Source organism: Phyllostomus discolor, chromosome 3, assembly GCF_004126475.2.
Source record: "Phyllostomus discolor isolate MPI-MPIP mPhyDis1 chromosome 3, mPhyDis1.pri.v3, whole genome shotgun sequence".
NCBI lineage: Eukaryota > Metazoa > Chordata > Mammalia > Chiroptera > Phyllostomidae > Phyllostomus > Phyllostomus discolor.
The window spans coordinates 102,762,121-102,787,840 of NC_040905.2; the positions used below are offsets into that span (position 1 = coordinate 102,762,121).

At 34.7% G+C, this 25,720-nt stretch overlaps 1 protein-coding gene across 4 annotated transcripts in view; it reads right to left on the reverse strand.

Moving 5' to 3' along the window:
* MRTFB (myocardin related transcription factor B) overlaps nucleotides 1-25,720 on the reverse strand; it is a 202,685-nt gene that overhangs the window by 133,692 nt on the left and 43,273 nt on the right. For 2 of the 4 annotated variants that reach the window (XM_028529974.2, XM_036020917.1), the window contains exon 3: nucleotides 3,378-3,594. In XM_028529974.2, the coding sequence (XP_028385775.1) occupies nucleotides 3,378-3,531 (154 nt within the window). In that variant the 5' untranslated portion in view covers nucleotides 3,532-3,594. Of the gene's footprint in view, nucleotides 1-3,377; nucleotides 3,595-24,763; nucleotides 24,878-25,720 lie in introns of those variants that run through there. The other 2 variants (XM_036020918.1, XM_028529963.2) reach the window with 2 other exon arrangements.

Genomic DNA, 25,720 nt, shown 5'->3' on the forward strand with positions numbered 1-25,720 from the left:
AGATGACCGGATAAAGATGTGGTACATATATACAATGGGATACTTTCTCAGCCACAGATAAGATGAAATACTGCCATTTGCAACAACATGGTTCAATCTTGAGAATATTATCCTAAGAGGAATAAGCCAGACAGGAAAAAGTCAAGAATCATATGATTTCACTCATATGTGGGATATAAAACTGAGAGCAAACAAGACAAATAAATGAACAAAAACTCATAGACACAGACAACAATATGGCGCTTACCAAAGAGAAAGGGGGCTGAGGAAGAGGTGGTAAAGAGAAAAGGGGGTCAAATATATGGTGACGGAAGGACATTTAACTTTTGGTGGTAAACACACAACGCAATGTACAGGTCATGTATTACAGAATTGTACACTGAAACCTATGTAATTTTATTAACCAGTGTCACCCCAATAAACTTAATGTAAATATTTTTTAAAATTTACTTCATTCAAAGCTGGTTTTAGGACATTTACAGATATACCTTAATAAAATCAGAAAAAAAAACCTGGGAGGAAAAAATCAACACATTTATTATTTCTAGGGTATAACCTTAAAATTTAAAGTGTTGGATGTTGTTACAAAGCTTTCAAAACTGCTTTTAGAAAGTCATCAAATACTATTCTCTCAGGAAGGACGCAAGTTAACAGTTGGTAATTCTGGGGAAGTAACTGAGTAGTTAAGGGACAAGACTGGGAGGGTGACCTACTTTTCACTGTGTACCCATTTGTACACTTTAATTTTAAACTGTGTGAATATACAATGTTATTACTCAAAAAAGGATTAAATTCAGAAACAGAAACTACATAAAACAATATAATCTACCAGAGATCAAACATGAGTAACTGTGAATTATGAATATACAACTATAGATTATGAATATATAACTCAAGATTATGAATATACAACTATAAGACACATACAAAAACAACAACAACAAACAAACCCAGCCCACTGTTTTGTGAATGGTCCTTGTGGTTTATACATAAAATCTTCAGTGTTAGATCATACATGTGTTCAAAAACTGCTGTAACTCAAACAAAAGAGACAGAAATGAAGATGCACCTGGATTTCCATGCTAGATACATAATGCAAAGGGATTCTACTGATGATAAAAACACTACAAAGACTCATGGACAAAGTTTGAGCAAGATGATTTTATGAAATATGAGTTGTTAAAGCAATCCTTCTATATTATTGCACTCCTTCATAAAAGGTGACTTAAATTATATACATGTACCTAAATTAATAAATTAAAACTTTTACGATTTCATCTACCTTTCTAAAAGTTTATAAGGGGAGACTACGTTATATTTGAGCTTTCCTTATATTTAGGCATACATATTCAAGAGAACATTCTTGCAAAAGAATGTGGTAAGCTGGATTGAGTAGATCCCCACAGAGCAGAAACTTATTTACACACTTCACTTCTCTCCTCTACTACACAAAAGGGAGGGACTCCACCAAAAATGGATTTTATTTATAAAAAAAGTGTATTTATTCTTACATGTTTAAACTTTAGTCACCTTCAAAGTATCCTCCATTTGATGCAATATATCTATTGAGACATTTTTTTCACTGCTCAAAAGAGTTTTGAACTTGTCAATTTTGATGCCTTTTAGTGCTTCTTGTAATTTTTTGTTTCCCCTCTTCCACATCAGCAAAACGTTTCCCTTTGAGGATTTTTTTCATTAGGTAAACCAAAAAAAGTGGCTCAAGGCGAGATGAAGTGAATGGTGGGGGCCACAGCGGTTATGCCATTTTGGGTCAAAAGCTGCTGAACACTCAGCACAATGTGGGCAGGTGCACTAGTAATTCACTCATCATGAAATGGGCAAATACACTGAAAGAGTCTTCAAAAAAATTCACTGAAGCCAACACAGCATCTCACAACAACACCAGCTGGTATACTATTACTGATGGGTTCCTAGAACACGCACCTAGCAGGGGAAGCCTGTACTACAGGAGGCCTGTCCTCCAGAAGATAATTTCAGTTTTTGGGGGGTCATCCCTCATATGACCATTTTCTTGAGCAATTGTATATTAGGGCAATTTTATATCTGCTCAACTCTCTTTTGGCAGATAAAAATTTGAACATTATCATACTGATCCAAGTGTACTGTGTAGATTTGATCACATTTAGCCATGTTTCATGAAGTGTGGTTATTCTCTCTCAGCCACTAAGATAAAGCTTGGCCTCTAACTGATAGAAGGTTCTAAGGCCATCACCTGTCAACCACAGCCTCATGAAGGCTTTGACAGAATCTTAGCCAAAATGCTGCTGTATACCAATTGAACTGCACAAGCGTTGTGCCTAACACCAAATATAAGACACACGTATGAGATATCTTATTTGAGGGGGGAACAGTTATACTCCAAAGACATGTACTAAAGAACTAAGAATAGTAGCATACACCTTTTATCCATTTTCCTGAATAAGAAAGGCAAATACTGAAAAGAATTGGGAAATAGAACCCAGAAAAATAAGCAATAACATAGTACATATGGAAGTGTTCTACAAAGAAACAGTTTTATTTCTTCTGGCATTTAAAAAAATATAAATTTGTGAATATAAGACTCATCAGAACTGAGGAAAGCATAGTAAATCTGGTTGAAATTCTTCACTGTGTACTTTTCATATGCAGAGTTAGTGTGTTTGTAAATTTTAATATTTTATGTTTCTTAGTTTTTATATTTTAAGTATTAAGAATAAGTGTATATCATCTCTCTCTATTCACTTCCATTAAGAATTGGCAGTATGTGTTTTTTTAAAAACTCCAGTGATCAATGAACATTTCCTGAACAGATAGCAAATAAATAGAAACTATTCATTTTGTATACAAGGATAAATCAGCCAAAGGTGGAAAATATGGCCATTTCCAATACCCATTAATATAAAAAATAATCAAATAAAACACTCTCGCTTTCTTAGTGATCGTTAAGATAGTGCAAATTTTGCCAATTCTGAAATTAAGTTGCAACACATTGGAGGTGGGGAAATTGGGAGGATAATCTATTTAAATCCACAATCTGTTTTCCTGAGAATCAGCACAGGATGTGACTTTCCAACACCATTCTAGCATGACATCTTCTGCTTGTATTCAAATGACTGAATCTAAAACTTATTTCCAAAGATAATGTTGCTACCAAAGATGCAGGAGAAATAATGGAAGAATGGGATGGAAAGTGAAATTCTGCCTGTTACTCAAAACTAGCCAGTACCTCTATGAGGTTCTCTCTTCTGTGGCAGACTGTCAAATGCAACTGGCAAAAAAACAAAAACAAAAACAAACTACCAAAGAGAAATAAATTAGGCTCACAAAGAGATAAGTCTTTAAATCGAAATCCCTACTGCACGTGCTGAAGAACTCACCATTCTTCCTTTCATTCAGAGGGGGCAAGTACTGACTGGACTGCAAGGAAAGTTCCTGGAATTCGTGAGCAACGGCTTCACTTTGAGGACTTGGAGCGAGATGGGCTAAAGGTCCCAATTCATCCTCGGTGTCTAGTGTCCCTGTGTGATCCATTGTGCTCCAGCCACTGGCAAGAGGGAGTCCGAGACAACTCTTAAATGTGGTCTGTTGAAGGGTCTGTCAAAATAAAAAATGTGTAAGTATGTGGTACATTTATTTTTCTCAATTTATACAAAAGTATTAAAATGGGATCTTTTGGTTCTAGTTCAGGTTCATTGTTGTGTGACAATTCACCTCTCTAGACCTCAGGTTCTTTGTACAACACACAGGAATATTTCCCATCTAAAAACTGTATAAATAAAAGCTGAAAGTATTTTGTACCATTTTTGTATAGTATCAAGAAAAGTTATAACTATTGGTGTCATTACTTAAAGACTTTAATGCACCCTAAAATGGCAAAACTAATACTGATGAAAATAAACAAGCAATCTGGCTTGAAAATCTACCTGAATTGCTATAAACTAACCTGACTGACAGAAAAATCAGGATCAGAAGAGTCAGAGAAACAGCTTAGGGGCTGAGTAGTGGGCAGTGAGAAAACCATTACTGAAAACTAGAAAGATGGTAGTCCATATTACACAGTGGCAAAACATTTAATAGAACTGTTGCCTGCTTAGTAGCATTTCATATCACAGTTTGTTTTATGGAGTTGTCTACTGGTGGACATTTGAGTTGTTTACAGTCTTTGTCTATTAGAAATAAAGATTCTCTATATATTCTTATACAAGTATTTACATGGATATATGCTGTCACTTCTCTTGGGTAAATACCTAGAAATGAAATGGCTGGATCATATGGCAGCTTTATGTTCAAATTTTAATGAGACTGGCTTACTGTTTTCCTAAGTGGTTATGCCATTTTGCACTCTTACCTGTAGTGAATGAGAGTTCTACTTGTTCTACTTTCTAACTAACACTTGATCTAATCAATCTTCTTTACCTTATTTATTTTAATGGGAGTGTAGTGGTATTTCATTGTGGTTTTAATTTGCATTTCCCTAATGTTGTTGAGCATCTTGTAATGTGCTTATGCGCTATCTGTGTATCTTTGGTTAAATATCTGATCAAATATTTTCATTTTTTAAAATTAGGCAGTTTATTTTTTTATCATTGTTTAAAGATTTCTTTACATATCCGGGACAAAAATCCTTTATCAGATATGTAGTTTGCAAATATTTTCTCCAAGTCAGGGAGGGGCTTATCATTCTATGCTCTTCCTAGTGTTTTGTAAAGAACAGATAAGTTTTAAGTCCAATTTATTAATTTTTTCTTTTATGGATGTTTTTAGTGTTGTAGCTAAGAAAACTTTGATTAACCCAAGGTCACAAAGATTATCTCTTATGTTTTAGATATTTTATAGTTTTGTTTTACATTTAAGTCTATGATCCACTTTGAGTTAATTTTTATATACGCTATGAGATCTGAATCAAAGCTTATGCTTTTGGGGTGTTTTTTTTTAAATAAAGATATGTGATTGTCTCAGCACCATTTGTTGAAAAGGTTAAAATCTTTTCTTCACTAAATTGTCTTTGCACCTTTGTTACAAGTCAACTGACCATGTATACATGAATCGATTTCTTGACTGTATATTTAGTTTCCAGAAAGAAGAGATCCACAAAGAAGGAGCCCCTAAATTCTGTAAATAAACTCGGCCCAAGCCTCTGGCTGACCCCTAAATTATGTACACGCAGGGCAGACTCCCAACAGCCCAACTAAGGCAAAAAGAACGGAAATGAGATGTCAGCTGGTGTTCACCACAGGAAAGATGGAGTTTGCAAAAGTGAATTCAGCAAAGTTAACTGCCTGTTAAAGTAAAACAATACTCTTGAGAGGGAACCTTACTGAATACAGTTTCTTATAACTGTGCATCCAGAATTCCATATCCAACAAAAATACCCTTTAATGGTGAAGGCAAAATTGTCACCAGCAGACACATAGTACAAGAAATGCAAGAATTTCTTAGGCTAAAGTGCAGTGTTATCAGATAGAAACTTGGATTTTAGCAATGAAAAGCATCAGAAACAGTAAACATGTAGATAAATACCAAAGACTAGTTTTTCCTCTGCATTTCTTTAACATTATAGTCCAAAGTAAAAAATTATAACACTGTTATGGGGTTTATAATATATATATAGATACAGTATATATGGCAGTTATAACAAAGGATGGTGGAGGGTTGATAGTATAACAACATTCTTATATTTCTATACATTACATTAAAAAGTTGTATAATTTTAATTTGAAGTAGACTGAGAAGGCTGTATACTATAATTCCTAGAGCAACCATTAAAAATATACAAATGTTTTTAGCTAAAAAGCCAATAGGGGAATTAAAAGAAATTCTAAAAATACTAAATTAACCTAAAGAGAAAGACTAGAGAAACAAAAGATAGGCAAAACAACAAACACAGTAAAATAGTAGGCCTAAATCCAACCTTATCAATAATTATATTAAATATTAATGAATTAAGCACTATTACATAGGTTGACGGAATGCATTTTAAAGGCCTAACAATATATTACAATGAGTGACAGACTTTAAACATGAAGATACCAACAGGGTGTAAGTGCATGGATAGAAAAGACAGGCCATGCAAACTAAAAGCCCAGGAAAGCTAGCATATCAAAAATACGTGCTAGGTAAATGAATATGTGTGTAAAATGGCTTATTTTGCTAAGGAATATTAAAATATGACTTCCTGAATTTTTTCACAACTAAGAATTTTCTTTTCAAATTATTTATTCATTTAAAATAAAATACATTCACAGCAAAATAATTCTAAGCTATAAGTACCATAATGCCCTATAATGGCAAGATGTACAAACTCTGACATTAGTGCTAACAATTTTAAAGATTTATTTTATTTTATTTTTATTTTATGTTCCAATGAAGCTTTTTTTAAAATTGTTGTTCTATTAGAATTGTCCCAATTTTCCTCTGTTGCTCTCCCTGCCCTGCCCACCTGCCACTCCCAGAGTCAGTCCTCACCCTGTTGTCCATGGCTGTGGGTCATTCATACTTGTTCTTTAACTAGGCCCTTCTTACGCACAGCATTGTAAAGTATTTCCATGCAACAGTATCTATTCTTCATATTGAATAATTTTTCCCAACCTATTATTCCTTGGCATTATGCTCACCTTAAACTCCCACACATCTCTTCAAATTAAGAAAATTATAAGCTAAAAAAATCTTTATAAAATGTAGCAAAAGGAAATGAATAAGTGTTAGTGTATTCAGAAATTCTACTACCAAATTTGCAAACTATCACTTAATATCTTAACTGCTTTTTCTTTTGAAATCCAACATCAAACATAAAGAAACACTCTGTCCAACAGACTCTATTTGAGATATTTTTAAAAATGGCATTAGAACAGAATTCTTATTGGATCATAATTTAGTTATTAAAGTAAGGCAATTAGTGTTAACTAAACAAACTGTGATACAATATTAATTTGTCTATAACTGACAAAATAATATCAATGTAACATCTTACCTATCCCAGTAACATAACTTCATTTCAAAATGAAACCAACCAAACATTATCCCGCAACAGGTCAAAGTGCAGCACAGCACTGGTAAGATCACCCTGGGATATGGCTTCTGCTCACCAAACACAAAACCCTTCACTGCCAGATACTATGCTTAGAGACAAAATATATAATATGGAAAGAAAACAATAGGTATCACACTTTATTTGTTTATCTATTGATTCACTCATGGTTTTTTTTTTCTGAATGGAATCAAGGTGACACCAATAATGACCTTATATTTAAAAAGATATTAGGCTATTAACAGGCTAAGACAGTCCCAAAATCAGTGCTAACATTTGATTTGAGTCAAATGAAGTCCCAAGGCAAATCTCTTTCCACTGCATTTTTTTGCTCATAATGACTAATTTACATGAAATATTAGTAAAGTGATTCATAATCACCATTATATTAAAAATGCTAAATAATAAAGGAATTCAAAGAATGTAGATCAATATCAAACTACAGAAGCTTAATATACGATCAGCCAAATGCAGACAGGTAGGAGATCCAAACATACTAAAAAAAATGTTTTAGCAACAACAAAACTCTTCTCTCTGGCCTTTAAAGCTCCCCTAATTACAGATAGAAAAATACCTGCCTAATAGCCAGTAAAAATAAATTTCTAAATTAAAAAAACATAAAACTTGCATTAAAAACTTCAAAGACAAAATTTTCCACACACACAAAGTAATCCCCCACATTAGACAAATATTCACAATTAAGTCCTATGATCAAACAAGTTGAAAATTCCGTATTAAATGCACTTTGGAGAAACAAGACTTTGTGTCATTGGGTTGGGCAAACCACTGGGGTCAACCCTGTGCTATTCTATGTTATTTTTTCTCCTTCCAAAGCTCCTGCTGACATTTGTTAAACACCTAATGTTAGAGTTCAAAATTTAAGATAAGAACAAACTCTTGTCAACTGTATATAAAAAAACATTTTCTTAATAGTATATTGCTGCCCTGACTGGGTGGCTCAACTGGTTGGAGCATCATCCTGTACACCAAAAGGTTGTGGGGTTTGATTCTCAGCCAGGGTGCATACCTAGTTTGCAGGATTGATCCCCAGTCAGAGCACTTACAGGAGGCAACCAAGTGATGTTTCTCCCTCACATAAATGCTTCTCTCTGTCTCTCTGTCTCTCTCTCTCATCAATAAAATATATCCTTGGGTGAGGATTAAAACATAATATTTCTGTACTGTCTTCTAAATAAAATTTCTTAAGGGCATCAAGAATTCAGGATCGAATCTGTTTACATTTTTGAATAAATAGCATTCACCTCCCAGTTTTAAAACTGGGGAAAAGAAGAATTGCAGAGATAAACAATTTATCCAATCTGTCCAATATTCATTTTTAACAAACGGGATGGAACCAGAAAAATCAGAGTTCTAAAATTAAATGTTTCTACAATATATAAATATTATTTCATTACATACTACTTTTCCGTAACTCTTACCATGCAAAGTGTTTTTGTACCCCTATATTTTTTTTGATTTAATTGCTGGTTTGATTACTTGAATGTTCTTATATTTCAAAAGACTATATATATAAGTTCATTGAATAACAGAATATTTTATATAAAAGATATCTTAGAACCAAGGTTTAGTATAAGTGCTTCTCAACCTTCCTTACAATATGATAATCATTTGAGGGGAAAAAATCCTTGATAGGTGGGGGCCAAGGGAGAGTATCTGCAGAGATTTGGATACAATTGGTCTTGGACAGAGTGATTCTAACATGTAGCCAGTGTTGAACACGAGTTTTGTAGTTGCAGGCACAGAAGTTTTTCTCATCCAAGTATAGTGGCATGAGCAGTTATCACCCAGTGCAGGACCAGTGTAAAAAGAGCATGACATGGGGGGTCAGAAGATAAGACTGGTATAAATTAAAGCACAATTGTGAAGGAATGTGGACTCTAATAACAATGATATGATCAGATTGGTATCATAGAATGATAATTCTGGCAGAGGTAGGCAAATGATAAAACTTCATGCTGTAATGGTGAGGGACTAAGTTAAGATAGTGGAACTGCAAAAAAAAAGAATAAATTCAAATTAATATTTAAGAGGCAAAATGTCAAGACTTGGTGACTGGCTCGTTTGAGAGGTAAAGGAAAATAATGAACTGAGGGTGGCTGAGGTGTTTAGATTGGGGCAGTTGGGAAGGCTAGAATGAGTGGGAGGGAAGGTGAAAGTAAACTTTGAGAATCTACAGGCTCCTGGAGTGAGCTCTAAAAAAGGGTGTGACTGCAGAGATGGAGATTTAATTTTTGGCAAGTCACTTAACTTCTCATGGACCCAATTTCCTAATTTAAAAAATGGAAATGACAAATGAAAAGAAGAAAAGGGAAGAATAGTTACTGCATTTCTACTCAGTTTGTCACTAAGCCTAGTTTATGCATTCCTTAACTGTATCCTAATGACCACACTGTGGGTAGGTATTATTCTCATTTTACAGATGAGAAAACTAAGGCTTAGAAAAATTAAACAAATTTGAGAAACTAGTATCAGAGCCAGGATTCTTAACTTTAGAGCCCATATTCTGTCACAATTACATAACATTTATGTGCCAAAATACAAATAAGTTGGAACAAATAATTGGTAGAGACAGATATTTGGGGAGGAGTCATGAGAAAAATGGAGGTGAAGTTGTGAACATATTCATTTATATAATTCTTTAATATTCATACTGAAGGCCTAGGAGGGGTGTCTCTGCTAGGGCACCAAACTTTGGGCATCTCTGGGCCACACTGGAAGAAGAATTGTCTTGGGCCACACGTTAGACACACAAACAGTAATGAAAACTGGTGAGCAAAAAAAAGTTTTAAGTAAGTTTATGATTTTGTGTTGGGCCGCATTCCTAGGCATCCTGGGCCGCAAGCTGCCTGCAGGCCACAAGTTGAACACCCCTGGCAGAGCATTAGGCACTGGGATTCCAATGACAACTTAATCATACTTCTCCATCCCCGTATCTTCTGGAGGTAAAGACCTTGTCAATTAGGCAATTATAACATAACATTAAATGCTATGTAGAGCTCCTAGTTCTACTAGGAGCTAGTAGAATATGCTTGCTTTGTGACAGATGAAGGAAAGCCTCTTCTCTTATTGTTCCATTTTAGCAAACACAAAATGTAACTGACACTCCAAAAACAGAAGAAAATGAAATCTACACCTGTAGATTTACTGAGTATAAAAGGGCATGTTTTTTTATATCAAGTTAAAGTGTTACAAATAAACAAATTCTTTTTTTTTAAGATTTTATTTATTTTAGACAGCGGAAGGGAGGGAGAAAGAGAGGCAGAGAAACATTGATGTGCAAGAGATATATCAATAGATCGGTTGCCTCTCACATGCCCCAACTGGAGACTGGCCTGCATTCCTAGGCATGTGCCCTGACTGGGAAACCAACCAGTGAACTTTGGATTCTCAGGCCAGCACTCAATCCACTGAGCCACACCAGCCAGGGCAACATTAATAAATGCTTTATTTAACAGATGAAAACTATACTGTATTCCTGTTTCCCAGTACTGTAAGGCAAGAAGGGAAGGAGGATGGGAAAAGAAAGGGAAGAGGAAAAGAGAGAAAGGAGAAAGGGATACTAAAAAGAGGAAAATCTGTTTTCTAGCACTCCACTCTTCTTGATATTAGGAATCACTAGAATTTAAGCAAAAACATTTTGCTAAATTCAAAAGTATTACAAAATACATGAAAAAATTTTAATTTACTTGTCTAAAGTACCGTGACTAGTTTGGCAGCAAAGCTGGGACCATGAGTCCCCTAACTTGTAATCCAGTTCTTTGGTTTCTAATTACCAGAGGAGAAACCTCTTATCTGAGGCAAGCATGCCACGTAGTTCATGGGTAAACTGAAAATCTCAGTTAAAAGAGTCGTCATTAAAAATGATACATATAATAAATGTTTTAAGAACTGTATGTTTTAAGAATACATAAGACATACATACATACAATTCTTAAAACATTTTCATTTAAATTAGACTGCATAAATGTGCATTTGTTTGCCAGTCTTCCAATACAGGTTCAAAACTTTCCCTTTCCAGATGGGTCAGCTCTCTGGTGTAAACCATGACTGTCTGAATTTCTAGTTTCCACTTCTTTAAAGTAGAACAAAAATGTTTTTTTGTTCTATTAAAAAAAAGCTTTTTGAGCAAAGAATGTATCAACATTTGTCTAATTTTTAACCCAATTTTTTTAGTTTCTTACCCACATTCAATTCAAAAGTATTAAGTAATATGCCTTTGTGTTTCCAAACATTTCATTTTTTTCACACTCATATTTCACCAATTTACATAATATTTAGTCAAACTATTTATCATGATTACTACAACTACTGGCATGAACAGATTTAGGAATAAATACAGCTGACTTCTGGTTAGCACACAACTTGATTAGTGAGAATGGATGTGTCACGAGACTTCAGTGTCATTTCCTAGCTATGACCGTTCAGTATGTCCTAAGACAAAGGGACTGGAGAGGGCTGGTATTCCAACAAACTAGAAAAGTGGGGGATAAATAAGAGAGTTTCTATGACAAAGCATTTTAAAGCTTTATGTTGATGATAAGGACATCTCAAATTAGAAATGTTTCTTTTTAAGTTTTCTGGAATCTGTTAATACAATAAAATAATACACATAAGAGTTCACATTCAGAGTTTTATAACAGCACTCTAGTAGACAGTACAACTATAAATAAGTTTCTAGTATCATCAAATATGAAATCATCTATTCTTACTGTATCATAGTCCTTCAGAATGCTTATGAATTCTTCTCTGTATTAAATACACTGGTATATATCATAAAACAGCAATTTCAATCAACTTTGAAAATTTTATTAATTTTATAACAGTTGTAAATAAAAGTTTTTTATTGTTGTTAAGATGTAATTCACATGCCATAAAATTCACCATTTAAAAATGCACAGTGAAATAATTTTTAGTATTTTCACAAAATGTATAACCATCACTGTTTAATTTCAGAAATTAGAATTAAAAACAAAATTTCAGATTTGTTTTACATCTAAAAGAAATCCCATATACATTAGTAGTCATTTCCTATTCTCTTTCCCCCCAGTTCCTGGCAATGACTATCTATAAATTTCCTATTCTAGACATTTTTGTATCAATAGAATCATAAAATATGTGGCCTTTTATGTGTAGCTCCTTTCACTTAACATGAGTTCAAGATTCATTCATGTTGTACCAGGTTATTGGTATTCCCTTAATTTTTATGGCTGAATAATATTCCATTGTATGGATTTACCACATTTTGTTTATCTATTCTGCAGTTAAAGAACTTCAGACTATTTCTGCTTTTTGGCTACTATAAATAATTTGCTATGAACATTCATGTACAAGTTTTTGTGTAACATGTTTTCAATTCTCTTGGGTATTCTCATAGAAGTGAAATAACTGGGTCACACAGTAACTTTATGCTTCATTGTCTGAAGAACTGCCCAACTGTTGTCCACAGTGGCTTATCATTTTACATTCTTACCAGCAAAATATAAGAGTTCCAATTTCTCCAAATCCTTCTTTAAAATAAAAAACACGTAGCTATCCTAGTGGCTATGAAGTAGTATCTCATTGTGGTTTTGATTTACATTTCCCTAATGACTAATGATATTGAGCATCTTTTTATGTACTTATTGGTCATTTATATATCTTCTTTGGAGAAATGCCCATTTAAAAAATTGGGCCATTTGTGTTTTTATTGAGTTGGAGTATTTCTTTCTGTGTATGTGTGATACTCAATATTATTTATTACTGGGGCAATGCAATTAAAACCACAATGAGATACCACTTTACACCCACCAGAATGGCTATAATAAAAAAAACAAAACAGACAATAAAAGGTATTGGCAAGGATGTGCAGAAACAGGAACCATCATACAGTGCTGGTTAGAATGTGAACAAATAACCTACTTTAGAAAACAGTTTGGTATTTTCTTAATGTGTTAACCATAATTTTACCATGTGATCCAGCAATTCCACTCCTATGTTTCCATCCAAGAGGAGTAAAAACATATGTCCTCACAAAGTCTTATAAACAAATGTTCAGAGCAGCATTATTCATAATAGCCCCAAACTGTAAACTTAAACGTCTATTAACTAGTGAATGGTTAACAAAATGTGATCTATCCCAATAAAATATTATTCAGCAATAAAAGGAAATTCTTATACATGGACAAAACTAAAAACACGCTAAGTGAAAGGAACCAAGATACCAACAACTACATTGTATGATTTCATTTATATGAAATTTCCCACTTTCACCCCTAAAAAGCAAATCTATATAGGTAGAAAAAAGATTAATAGCTTTCTGAGGTTGAGGGTGGAATAGGGATAACGGGTAAATAGGTACAAGGTCTCTTTTTGAAATGATTAAAATGTTACAAAATTACTGTAGTTATGGTTGCCTAACTCCTGTAAGTTAACTAAAAATCAGTGAATTTTATACTTTTAAATGAGAGATTCCTATGGTATGTAAATGCTATCTTAAATAAGGATGCTTTTAAAAAAAAGTAGTCTGTCTGTATATGTCTACAGCAACTTTATTCATAATTGCCAAAAACTGGAAACAACCTAAACGTGTTTCAACATGAATGAAATGAAAACAAAAGTGCAGTGTGTCCATATATAAAATATACTACTCAGTTATAAGGAAGAGTGAAGAAGCTCTCTGGTTAATACTTATATGGAAAGACAGCTGATTACTGCTAAGTGAAACAGTAAATGAGAACAAGAGAGAAAGAATATAAACATACTCAACTTTTTGCTAAAGTGAAGGTCTATGTGAATATACAAGAAAGCAGGGGGTATTTCTGGTCAAGATTGTAGAGTAGGTAAACTGAGTTTGCCTCCTATAACCACATCAAAATTACAACTAAATTATAAAACAATGATTATTGAGTACCACCTGAAGACAAGCTGAATGAAAGTCCTATAACTAAGGATATAAAGAAGCCGCATTAAGAATAGTAGGTGGAGCGGAGATGTAGAACAGGCAGGTGCCACACACAGGGTGTGGCAATTAAGAGTCAGGAGGGATATCTAGGCTGAAAAGGTCCTCCCTGAGGAGCATGGGTCCCAGGCCTACACTGGGTTCAGTAGTCCAGGGTACCAGTGCCAGGAAGGGGGGTCTCCATAACATCTGGCAGTGAAAAACAGTGGGAACTGCATACAGGTAAGACAGAGGGCTGATGGAAACTGAGACACTACTCTTGAAGGGCTCACAAACAAACCCGCTTGCTCACAGACTCAACTCACTTTGGGTTCCAATATAAGGACAGCAGCTTGAAGGGCACCAAGGACATATGAAGAGGAACAAAACTGACTAGCTTCAGGAAGATGGCTAGAGGGGGAGGGATCAGGACAGCTCTCTCTATTGAAGAGCTTGCAGGCACCATTGTTCTTTTCCTGATTGCTCCTGCTACCCAGTCAGCAGGAAGAAGCAGACACGGCATCTGTTCTCTCATATACCTAGCTAACACTGTTTACCTTGCCCTTGTAATTCCCTGAGACCCTGTCCCCCCAAACTCACCAACCCAGCACAAGACTCCAGCAGTTCCTCCACACAAGCAGACAGCCTCAGCCCACACATGGACTTTCCTAAAATCTCTTCAAGGTCCACAGACACCAAACAAACAGTGACTGGCCTCAATGTGTCCTGTACCTCTTGGTAAGTAGTCCTAAGCCCAGAAGCACCAAGCAGCAACCAGTCTCAACTTGCATTGTAACTCCAATCAGGTGATCCCAAGAGGTGGCTGGGCTTGGCTTTGAACACTTTCAACTAAGGAGCCATAAGCAGGCACAAGTGGTGGCTAGCCTAAGTTCACATTGTGATGTGTGTACCAAAGGATCCCAAGCCTGGAACTAGTGGCAATCAGACTCCGGTCCCTGCATTGCCTCTCCCAGGTGTCTCCAATCCCAGCACAAGCAGCAACCAACTGCAGATCATTTTATAGCTCTTACTAGGTGCTCCCACACCAAGCACAAATGGTGGTTAAACCTGGCCTGCAGTGGAGCTCTACCCAGAAGGTAGGTCAGTTTCACACTACCAGATCACCACCTGACCAGCTCAACAAATGACATACCTGAAGGATGGCCTTGGCTCTTGCTATGTGGGGTCAGCCATGTGCCCCCAAATAAACTTGTCTGTCATAACCAGCCCTCATAGTCAATCAGCCTGAGGGGCAACCCCACCCAGTGATGTGTGAAGGCTCAACTACAATAAGAGGGCACTCACAAGCACTCACAACCCACACAATGGACACCGCTGGAGCACCTGGCTCAGGTGAAAAGAGAGACTGAGCCACTGGGCCCAACATGATACTTAACACAAGGCCACTCAGCAGAGATTGCAAGATATAGCAGATCTACCTAATACAGAGAAACAAATATAGAGAGGCTGCCAAAACAAGGAGACAAAGAAACATGACCAAAAAAACAACTAAATGAAAGGGAGACAAGCAATCTACCAGACACAAATTTCAAAACACTGGATATAATGATGCTCAAGGAACATAGAGGGTGAACAGGTGAACTCAGAACCTGAACAAGAGATAGAAACCATAAAAAAGAACTAGTCAGAAATGAAGAATACAATGAACTGAAATAAAGAATATATTAGACAGAGTCAACAGCAGATTAGTTTAAGGAACTTCTGGGACAACATCAAGCATACTAACATTAGCATCAGAGGGGTAACAGAAGGAGAAAGGAAAAAGCACACTATTGAAAACCTATTTAAAGATATAATGACTGAAACTGTCCCTAATCTGATGAAGGAAATAAACCTACAAGCCCAGGAAGTGCAGAGAGTCCCAAACAAGATGAACCCAAAGTCACATCATAATTAAAATATTAAAGGCTAGAAACAAAGAGAGTAGCATCTTATAAGTAGCAAGAGAAAAGCTGTTACTTATGCACAAGGGAGCTCCCATAAGACTATCAGCTGATTCCTCAACAGAAACTTTGCAGTCCAGAAAGGATAGGCATAAAATATTCAAAGTGATGAAAGTTAAGAACCTATAACCAAGATTATTCTACCTGGCAAGTATATCATTTAGAACTGAAGGAGAGATAAAGAGTTTTCAGATAAGAAAAAGCTTAAGGAGTTCATTACCACTAAACCAGTATTACAACAAATGTTACACAGACTTCTTTAAGAAGAAAAGATCAGAAATATGAATGAGAAAATATAGGAAAGAATAAATTCTCACTGACAAAGGCAAACACTTAATGAAAGCAATTGTTCAACTAACTATAAACCCAATATAAAGGCTGAAAGACAAAGTAGTAGGACCATGTATAATTACATCAATAAATTAAGGGATAGATACAAACACACATAAAAAAAGTAAACAATAATGAAGAACATAAATATAAAAGGAGTAAAAACTGTAGTGACTTTAGAGTGTATTCTAATTTAAGTCACCATCAACTTAAAATAGGCTGCTGCCATAAGAATAGCTTGGTATATATGAAGCACATGGTAGGTAACCTCAAAACAAAAAACTACAAGAAATATACAAGATATGAAGAGAAAGGACTCCAAATACAACACTATATAGAGTCTTTAACATATAAAAAAGAAGAGCAAGAGACTAAGAAAGAAACAGAGAAGACACACAAAAAGAATCAGAAAGGAATAAAATGGCAATAAATAACTACATACCTACCAATAATTACTTGAAATGTAAATGGACTGAATGCTCTAATCAAAAAACCTAGAGTAGCTGAATGGATACAAAACAAACAAACAAACAAGAACCATGCATACACTGCCTCCTAGAGGCCCACTAAAAATCAAAAGTCACACTAACAGTGACTAAATGTAGAGTGATAGAGTAAAAGACAGACTAAATGTAAAGTGTTAGACAAAGATATTTTATGCAAATGCAAACTAAAAAAGGCTAGGGTAGCAAAAACTTACATCAGACAAAGACTTTAAAACAATGGCTACAACAAAAGACAAAGAAGGCATTTCTTAATGATAAATGGATCAATCCAAAAAGAGCATATAACTCCTATAAACATTTAAGCACCTAATGTAGGAGCACCTAAATATATAAAGCCAATATTAAGAGACATAAAGGTAGAGATCAAAAGATACAGTAATAGTAAGAACTGATATCAACACCACACTGACATCAATGAATAAATCATACAGACAGAAAATCAACAAGAAAACAGTAGCCTTAAGTGACACATTATATCAGATGGAGGTAATTGGTATTTCAGAACATTTTACCCAAAAGCAGTAGAATATACATTCCTTTCGAGTGCACATTGAACATTTTCCAGGACATACCACCTGCTATGCCACAAAACAAGCCTAAATAAATTGAAGAAGACTGAAATCATCTCGAGCATCTTCTCAGATCACAATGGTATGAAATAGAAATCAATTACATGACAAAAACTGGAAAAGAGAGGGGGAGACTAAATAACATACTACTTAACAATAACTAGGCTAACAATGAGATCAAGGAAGAAGTCAAAAGATACCTTCAGGCACATGAAAATGGAAACAATCACCTCAAATCTATGAGACACAATCAAAGCAGTTCTAAGAGGGAAATGTATAGCAAGACACAAGAAAAAAAATCTCAAATAAAATATCTAACTCTACACCTGAAAAAACAAGGACAAGAAGAACAAAGCAAAAGTGAGAAGAAAAGAAATGGTAAAGATCAGAATGAAAATAAACAAAATAGAGTTTAAAATGAATAGAAAAGAATAGTGAATCCAAGAGCCAGTTTTTTTAAAAGATAGACAAAACTAACAACCTTTAGCCAGACTCATAGAAAAAAAAACAAACAGAGTGGACTCAAATAAAGACGGAAATGAAAAAAAAAGTGACAACTGACACCACAGAAACACAAAGGATTATAAGAAAATACTACAAACAATTATATGTCAAAAAACTGGACAACCTGGAAGAAATGCATAAATTCCTAGAAACATACAATCTTCTAAGACTGAATTGGGAAGAAACAAAAAATTTGAATAGATCGATAACAAAATCGAGTCAGTAATCAAAAAACTCTCAACAAAGAAGTCATGGACCAGATGGCTTCACAGGTGAATTTTACAAAACATTCAAAGAAGAATTAATACTTAGCCCTCTCAAACTATTCCAGAAAAATGAAGAGGAGGAAAACTCCAAACTCATTTTGGTACCAAAACCAGATAAAATCTTCAAAAAAAGTTAGCAAACTAAATTCAGCAATACATTAAAAAGATCACCTACTCTGATCAAATGGGATTTATTCCTGTGGTGCACGGTTGGTTCAATATCTTCCAAGTCAATGGATATGATACACCACACAAACAAAATGAAGGATAAATAGCATATGATTATATCAATACATTAAGAGAATGCATTTGACAAAATCCATTTATAATAAAAACTCTCAGCAAAGCAGGACTAAAGGAAACACACTTCAATGTAATAAAGGGCAATATATGACACACCCACAGCTAATATCACACTGAAAGGTAAAAAATTGGAAGTTTTTTTCTTGGAGATTAGGAACAAGACAAGGTTGTCCACTTTCACCATTTTTATTCAACATAGTATTGGAAGTCCTACACACAGCAATCAGACAAGAAAAATATATAAAATGCATCTGAATTGAAAAGACGTAAAATTTTCCTAGTTTGCAGACGACATGATACTATACAGAGAGATTCCTAAAGATTCCACCAAAAAACTAGAAACTATTAAACCTAATAAATGAATTCATTAAAGTAGCAGGATACAAAATTAATATTTGGAAATCAGTTACATTTTTATATACCAACAGCAAACCAGTAGAAAAATTAAGAAAATCTCATTCACAATGACATCAAAACCAATAAAATACCTAGGAATAAATTTAACCAAGGATGTAAAATACCTGAACTCAGAAAACTATAAGACACTGAAGAAAGTTATTAAAGATACAAATAAATGAAAGGCTATACTGTGCTCATAAATAAAGAGAATTAACATTATTAAAAATAGCCATACTATTCAAAATAATTTAGAGATTCAGTGCAATCTCTATCCAAACACCAAAGGCATTTTTCACAGAACTAGAACAAATAATCCTAAAATTTATATGGAACCACAAAAGACTCTAACTAGTCAAAGCAATCTTATAAAACAAGATCAAAACTGGAGGTACCATGCTACCTGATATCAAACTATACTATAAGGCTATAGTCATCAGAACAGCATGGTACATAAAAAACAGACACATAGATCAATGGAACTGAATAGAAAACCCAGAAATAAATCCACCCCTATATGGTCAATTAATCTATGATAAAGGAATATTTTAAGAATATACAATGGGGTAAAGATAATCTCTTCAATAAATGGTGATGGGGAACTCAACAGATATAGACAAAAAACTAAATTAGACTACTTTTCTTATACCACACACAATAAACTCAAAATGGATTAAAGACTCAAGATCATAGAATTCCTAGAACTAAACATAGGCAGTAAACTCTGACACTGTTCTTAGCAATATTTTTTGCATGTCTCCTTAGGCATGGAAACAAACAAAAAAATCATAAACAAATGGGACTACATCAAACTAGGAAGGTTTTGCACAGCTAAGGAAACCATCAACAAAACAATAAGACAATCTACTGAATCGGAGAAGATATTTGCCCATGATACATTTGATGAGCGGTTAATATCCAAAATATGTAAGGAACTCATACAACCTAACACCAAAATAACAAACAATCCAATTAAAAAAAGAACTGAGAGCCTCAACAGACATTTCTCCAAAGAGGACATACAGATGGCCAATAGATATATGAAAAGATGTTCAACATCAGTAATCATCAGGAAAATACAAATTAAAACCACAATGAGATATCACCTCATACTGGTCAGAATGGCTATCATCAATAAATCAACAAACAACATGTGTTGGTGAAGATGTGGAGAAAAGGGAACCCTTGTGCACTGCTGGTGGGAGTGTAAATTGGTATAGCCACTATGAACCAGTATGGAGGTGCCTTTAAAAAATTAAAAATAGAACTACCATATCACCTAGCAATCCTACTTGGGGTATTTACCCAAAGAAATCCAAAACACTAGTTCAAACAGATAAATTCACCCCTATGATCACTGCAGCATTACTTAAAGTAGCTGAGAGATGAAAGCACCCTAAGTGTCCATCAATAGATGAATAAACAGGATGTGATATATATATACACACACACACACAATGGATATTATCCATAAAAACAGGTGAAATCCTGCCACTTGTGACAACACAGAGGGGCCTAGAGGGTTATGCTAAGTGAAATAACACAGAGAAATACAAATACCATATTTTACATATGAGGAATCTAAAAAACAATAAATCAACAAACAAAACAGAAACAAACTCAGATACAGGGAAGAAACTGACGGGTGTCAGACAGAAGGGGAGTTAGGGGGACAGGTGAAAAAGGTGAAGGGATAAAGAAGTACAAGTTACCAGTTATAAAAACAGTCACAGGGATATAAAGTACAGCAGATAGAATATATTCAGTAATATGACAATGTAATGTATGGTGTCAGATAGGTACCAGATGTATTGGGGTGATCATTTAGTATTTATAAAAATGTATAATCACTATGTTTTACACCTGCTTGTTTCCTGGCCAAGGATATTGGCCTATAATATTGTATGTCAACTGTAACTGAAAAATAAAATAAATAAAATTTGAGAAAATATGAAACAGTTTCAATTATTATATATCTATAACACAATACTACACTGTTATAAGAAAGAATGAGAAAGTTCTCCAGGTAACATTGATACAAAAAGATATCTGATTTATTGCTACTCAAACAGTGCATTAGAAAAAGAGAAAAAGAATAGAAATATATTCACTTTTTGCTAAAGTGAAATTCTGAATGAATACATAAGAAAATAGTAGAGCAGTTCTGAATTGTGTGTGAGTGAGGTGATGTGATGGAGCAGTTGCTGACAGAGGTGAGAGTGAGTTTTAGTATTGTTTTATTATTATCTTTGAACAAGTGAATGTACACTATTAATTATGTGTAAAACTGAAAGAAATCATGAAGATCTTTTTGAATATTGTTCCATCCTCCAATATATATACTACTCTCAGCTTTGTCATTTGAAATTTGCCTTCTGTATATTCATCTTAGTCAGTACTTAAAATATTGAACTAAACAGAACTCAACAAATCTTTGCAATAAATAAGAAAAACTTTCCTACTGATGTTAATCCATTACTCTGCACTATCCTAACTTCAAAAGTTGCAAAAAGCTCAACTAAAGGGAAGTCATTTAACCTCTCTAAGCCTCTTTATAAAATAGGTATAAATAATATTTCCATTGCAGGGTGCAAATTAAAGGAGACAATATATATCAAGTGCTGAGCATCATGGTTGGAACTAAGAGGGCATCCAGTAATTGCTCATTGGCTTCATTTTCTGTTATGGCTGTTTCCTGGCTGATATAGTATTCAAAATGCCATAATGTTCAGCCTATATTTTAGGAGAGACCTTGTCACATAAGACCTGTGGTTGGTAAGAAACCTTTGTCCTCTGTTTGTTGGCCTGGTTAGGTTCAAAATCCAGCTGAAATTTTCTAGTTGGTGGTCAAGCCACTTAAACTTTTATAGCGCAGAATTTTTATTTAAAAATGGGGTGACAAAAGTACTTACTTCCCAGGATTAAGGGGAGAATTAAAGAAATATTAGATGTGAGGTACACAGCAGAGTTTTGGGCACATAGTAAGTAGTCAATAAATGTTAGCAATTAGTGTTATTATTTTGTCAACTATATTCCTGGTTCCCCATTATGTGAAATAACATAAAAAGTATTGCAATTATTACCTAACTTTTTGAAGGAAAAAAACCACTCATGCTAAACCTCATTTCTAGCTTCTCTTGACTTTCTAATTATACGTCAAACTTCCAAATAAAAAATGTATTCCTACCAACCATTCTGATACACACACACAAAATTATTCTGATGAATACATGATCATAGGGTTTAAACAATTTCCTAATACAGGCATAATGCAAGCTAGCTCTAAAAGTAACAGAGGCTAAAATCAGTATCAATATTTTTGTATTATTTTCTCCAACATTTAAGATTTAACAGCTTTGGATTTCTAGATATTTGGCAATATAACATGGCTGTATGTATTAGCTTAAGTTTTCTAAAAGAAAAAAAAACAAGTATGATTTTTAAAGAAAGAGATTCCTACAGTCACCTCTTAAAACTAAGTATGCAAATTAATATCAGCAGGTTACAAGAATTTCCCAAAGATTTTTTTAGTATAATCAGTAAAATAAATGTTCTCCATACACTTTTTATTCCTTATAACATGTTATCTCTTTAGCTTTTCCTTAAAGTAGCCAGAAACATTCAGGATTTTGAATTTAGTCCTTGAAAGTAATTACAATTTCTGTACTGGAAGTGACTAAACTAATGAAGGGAAAGGAGGCTCAGATTTCTGTGTTCCGCAAGCCCTTTGTTTTTCAAGTGGCATTATGTTAATTATTTCCTATAAATACATCATTGTCCTGAAAGAAAATATTTTTCAGATAAACATTAGAAATCTTTAATCATCACTTGGAACATCACTTGGAAATGACCTCAGCATATTATAAAACCTTCAAAACAGATTTAGTGCATGAAAGCCCATTTGCAAAAATAAAAAAAGCAACTATTACATGGAATTTCATTAAATAAGTTATTTTAGAAAGACTTTAGGGCTTTTATGTGTCACAACAGAATAGTTTTAGAAAATTCTGGGAGATAATGACAAAAAAAAAAGCGCCAACTGCACAGAACTGAGGTGTTAGCCAAGAGAGGGATTCTGCTGACCCTCACACACCCCTACTGCTACCCTCAACTTTTCTGAGGCTTCCGCTCCAAGCTTCTTCATTTGGCTGACATGACCATTCTCTCTGCCAGACCAGTATTTCAATTAACCTTGGGTAGAGACTGAGATTTCCTTCCAAATCCAAGAGACACCTGGGACTCCAAGTACACTTCCCCAGTGGAATTCAGACCATGAAGCAAAGATGGAAGGATTGGAAGAAGGTGTATCAGCTGCTGCCTTTATATACGCCCTCACCAAGATGGCCTGAAGAAAGGTGGACGCAGTTGCAAATGGCTGACCTGAGATAGACAGCAATGGACAGAGAGTCCTGTCAATATAGCATTCTAGTTTCTTTCTCCTTAGTACAGTGCACTGTTAAAGGTCTGCAACCTTAATATGGTCCTCGAGGCTGTAGGCAAGTGACTCTAGAGGGTCTTTATTTGAAATGCTAAGGGAATTCCAACAGGTATAAAGTACCAAGCAAAAGGCAGATTTCAGTTCTGAACAACCCAACCCCATGCACAACAGCAAAGTACTCAAAGAACACACAGGATAAAGCATAATAGGAAAAATGGCAGTAGTTAAAAATATGCAGTGGTTGTCTGTATGGAAAATTATACAATAATTAATAATTATACAAGAAGAAACTCAGTGTTTCATGAACTCACAAATGTAAACCTAACTTTTATCCACCCCTGTATTTATGAAGGAAAAAACTGGAAAAAAAAAACCCCTACTGCCCATCAGGTTAAATAAATATTTGTACATTCATGCCACTAAAATAATGCTATAATTAAAAAAAAATTCTAGAAAGATCTATAAGTACTGAAAAAGAAAAATGTTCATGACATATAATTAAGCAGAAAAAACTGCCTACTAAATAGAATAGATTACCATATTATTTTTCAGACTACAAGATGCACCCCCATTTGGGAGGAAAGGGGTACGTCTTATAGTCCAAATGTAGCTTACCTGACTCGCTGCGGGGGTGGGGGAGGGGGAGTGGGGGCAGCAGTGGAGTGGAGTCACAGGTTATTAAATATTTTAACTGCATTTTTTGCTTCAAAGATTTTTTTCCTATTTTCCTCCTCTAAAACCTAGGTGCGTCTTATAGTCAGGTGCATCTTATAGTCCTAAAAATACGGTTTGTGTGTATATAATACATACACAGAGAAAGCAAGAGAAAGAATGAGACAGGTAAGGAAAGCACCAGAGAGGCTGGTAGACAAGAGCAGGCAGGGAAAGTATGTGTAAAGCAGGCTGAAAACCAAAGAAATAGAGAGAGGGTGAGAGGAAAACAGGTAAGAGACAGAAGAAATGGGCAGGAGGCAGGGAGAGACCAATAGATATACAGGGACAGACAAGAAGTGTACATTCAAAAATGGCTATCACTCTGAGTGTCTCACACAATAGCCACTAGCCACGTGTGTCTGTTTAAATAAAAATTAATTTAAATTAAATAAAATAAAAAAATTCCCTTCTGCAATTGAACGAGTCATGTTTCAAGCGCTCAACAGCCACATCTGGTTAATGGCTGCCATACTGGCCATACAGAATAGAACATTTCCAACACTGTACAAAGTTCTGCTGGGTAGGGCTGTTCTACACCCTTTGATATTGTGTAAACTTTTTATACTTTTATAGTCTGCAAAGAGAATAAAACCATTTCCATTTTGAAAAAATAGTTTTTTTAGTCCCTATCCCCCCATTCTGTATCTCTTTTAACAGTTCTTTTTGAAACATCACAGAAGCACCAGAGGTTTGTTTCATAAGGGCTTTATGACCTGTATATTGCCAATTTTCTCTGTTATTTGATTCTTAATAACTCAGCTCTACTTAATAAGAGTTCAAATGCCACCAAAATAAGGAAGACAACATACATTTGGAGCATCGTGACATCGCTCTTGTTCTCTAAAATCAAAAAAAGGTCATGTTACTCATTCTTAGTAGAAGCAAGCACAGTTGACAGAAAACCCCTGAAGTTTAGACAAACATTTTAAATTGAACCTTTTCTTCAAAAGAATAATAGTATTTAAAAATAGCATTCATTTTATGACTCAATTCAGCACAAAGTAGAGAAGAAAAAAAAGAAAACCTAAAGTTAAAAAAAAAGTGCTACATTAACTAAAAAAATGACAATGCTAAGAACCAGCTTTCAAATGAAGGCTGTAATACCAAAACAATGAAGGTCCATAATAACCAGTTTTTAAAGGCTTTCTCAGGTTATACAAGTCTGAAGCACCTGGTAAGGTTTTAAGAGGGTAACATTTTAAGGAAAAGTTCATGGAAAAGACTCCAGGGGGAAAAAAAAGCACAAAGCATATGTACAATTTTGTGGGACATGTGCAAATAACATTTTGAGACTCCTAGTCCTCTTTGAAAAAACCACTAGTTGCTGCTGAAAATTGAGAGTCCAGCCCCTACTGCTATCTCCACCAGCATTCAGTGACCCACTGGGCCCTACAAGCAGATCTAAACTGTGTTCTCAAAGTTTTGCTCAAAAACCTTCACAATATAACATCCACCTATTTTCCTAATGCAACCACCCACTATTCTATTGCCAGAACTATCACCAGAACCAAAGTTCTTACCACAGGGCTTTACATAATATATAAATCTAGACACAAGAATATAGTACAGACCAATGGAGCAGAACCCGTGCATACTGAGCAATCTGATTGAATGCAAGACTAAGTGGCTTTATGAATTAGTGGGGGAAATGAGGCACTATGCATCAGACATGCTGGCTTGTGCAACTAGTTTATTCACACAAAAATTATTCCCTATCTCATACCCACAAACAGAAAAAAAATCCATATGGATTAGACTTATGCTGA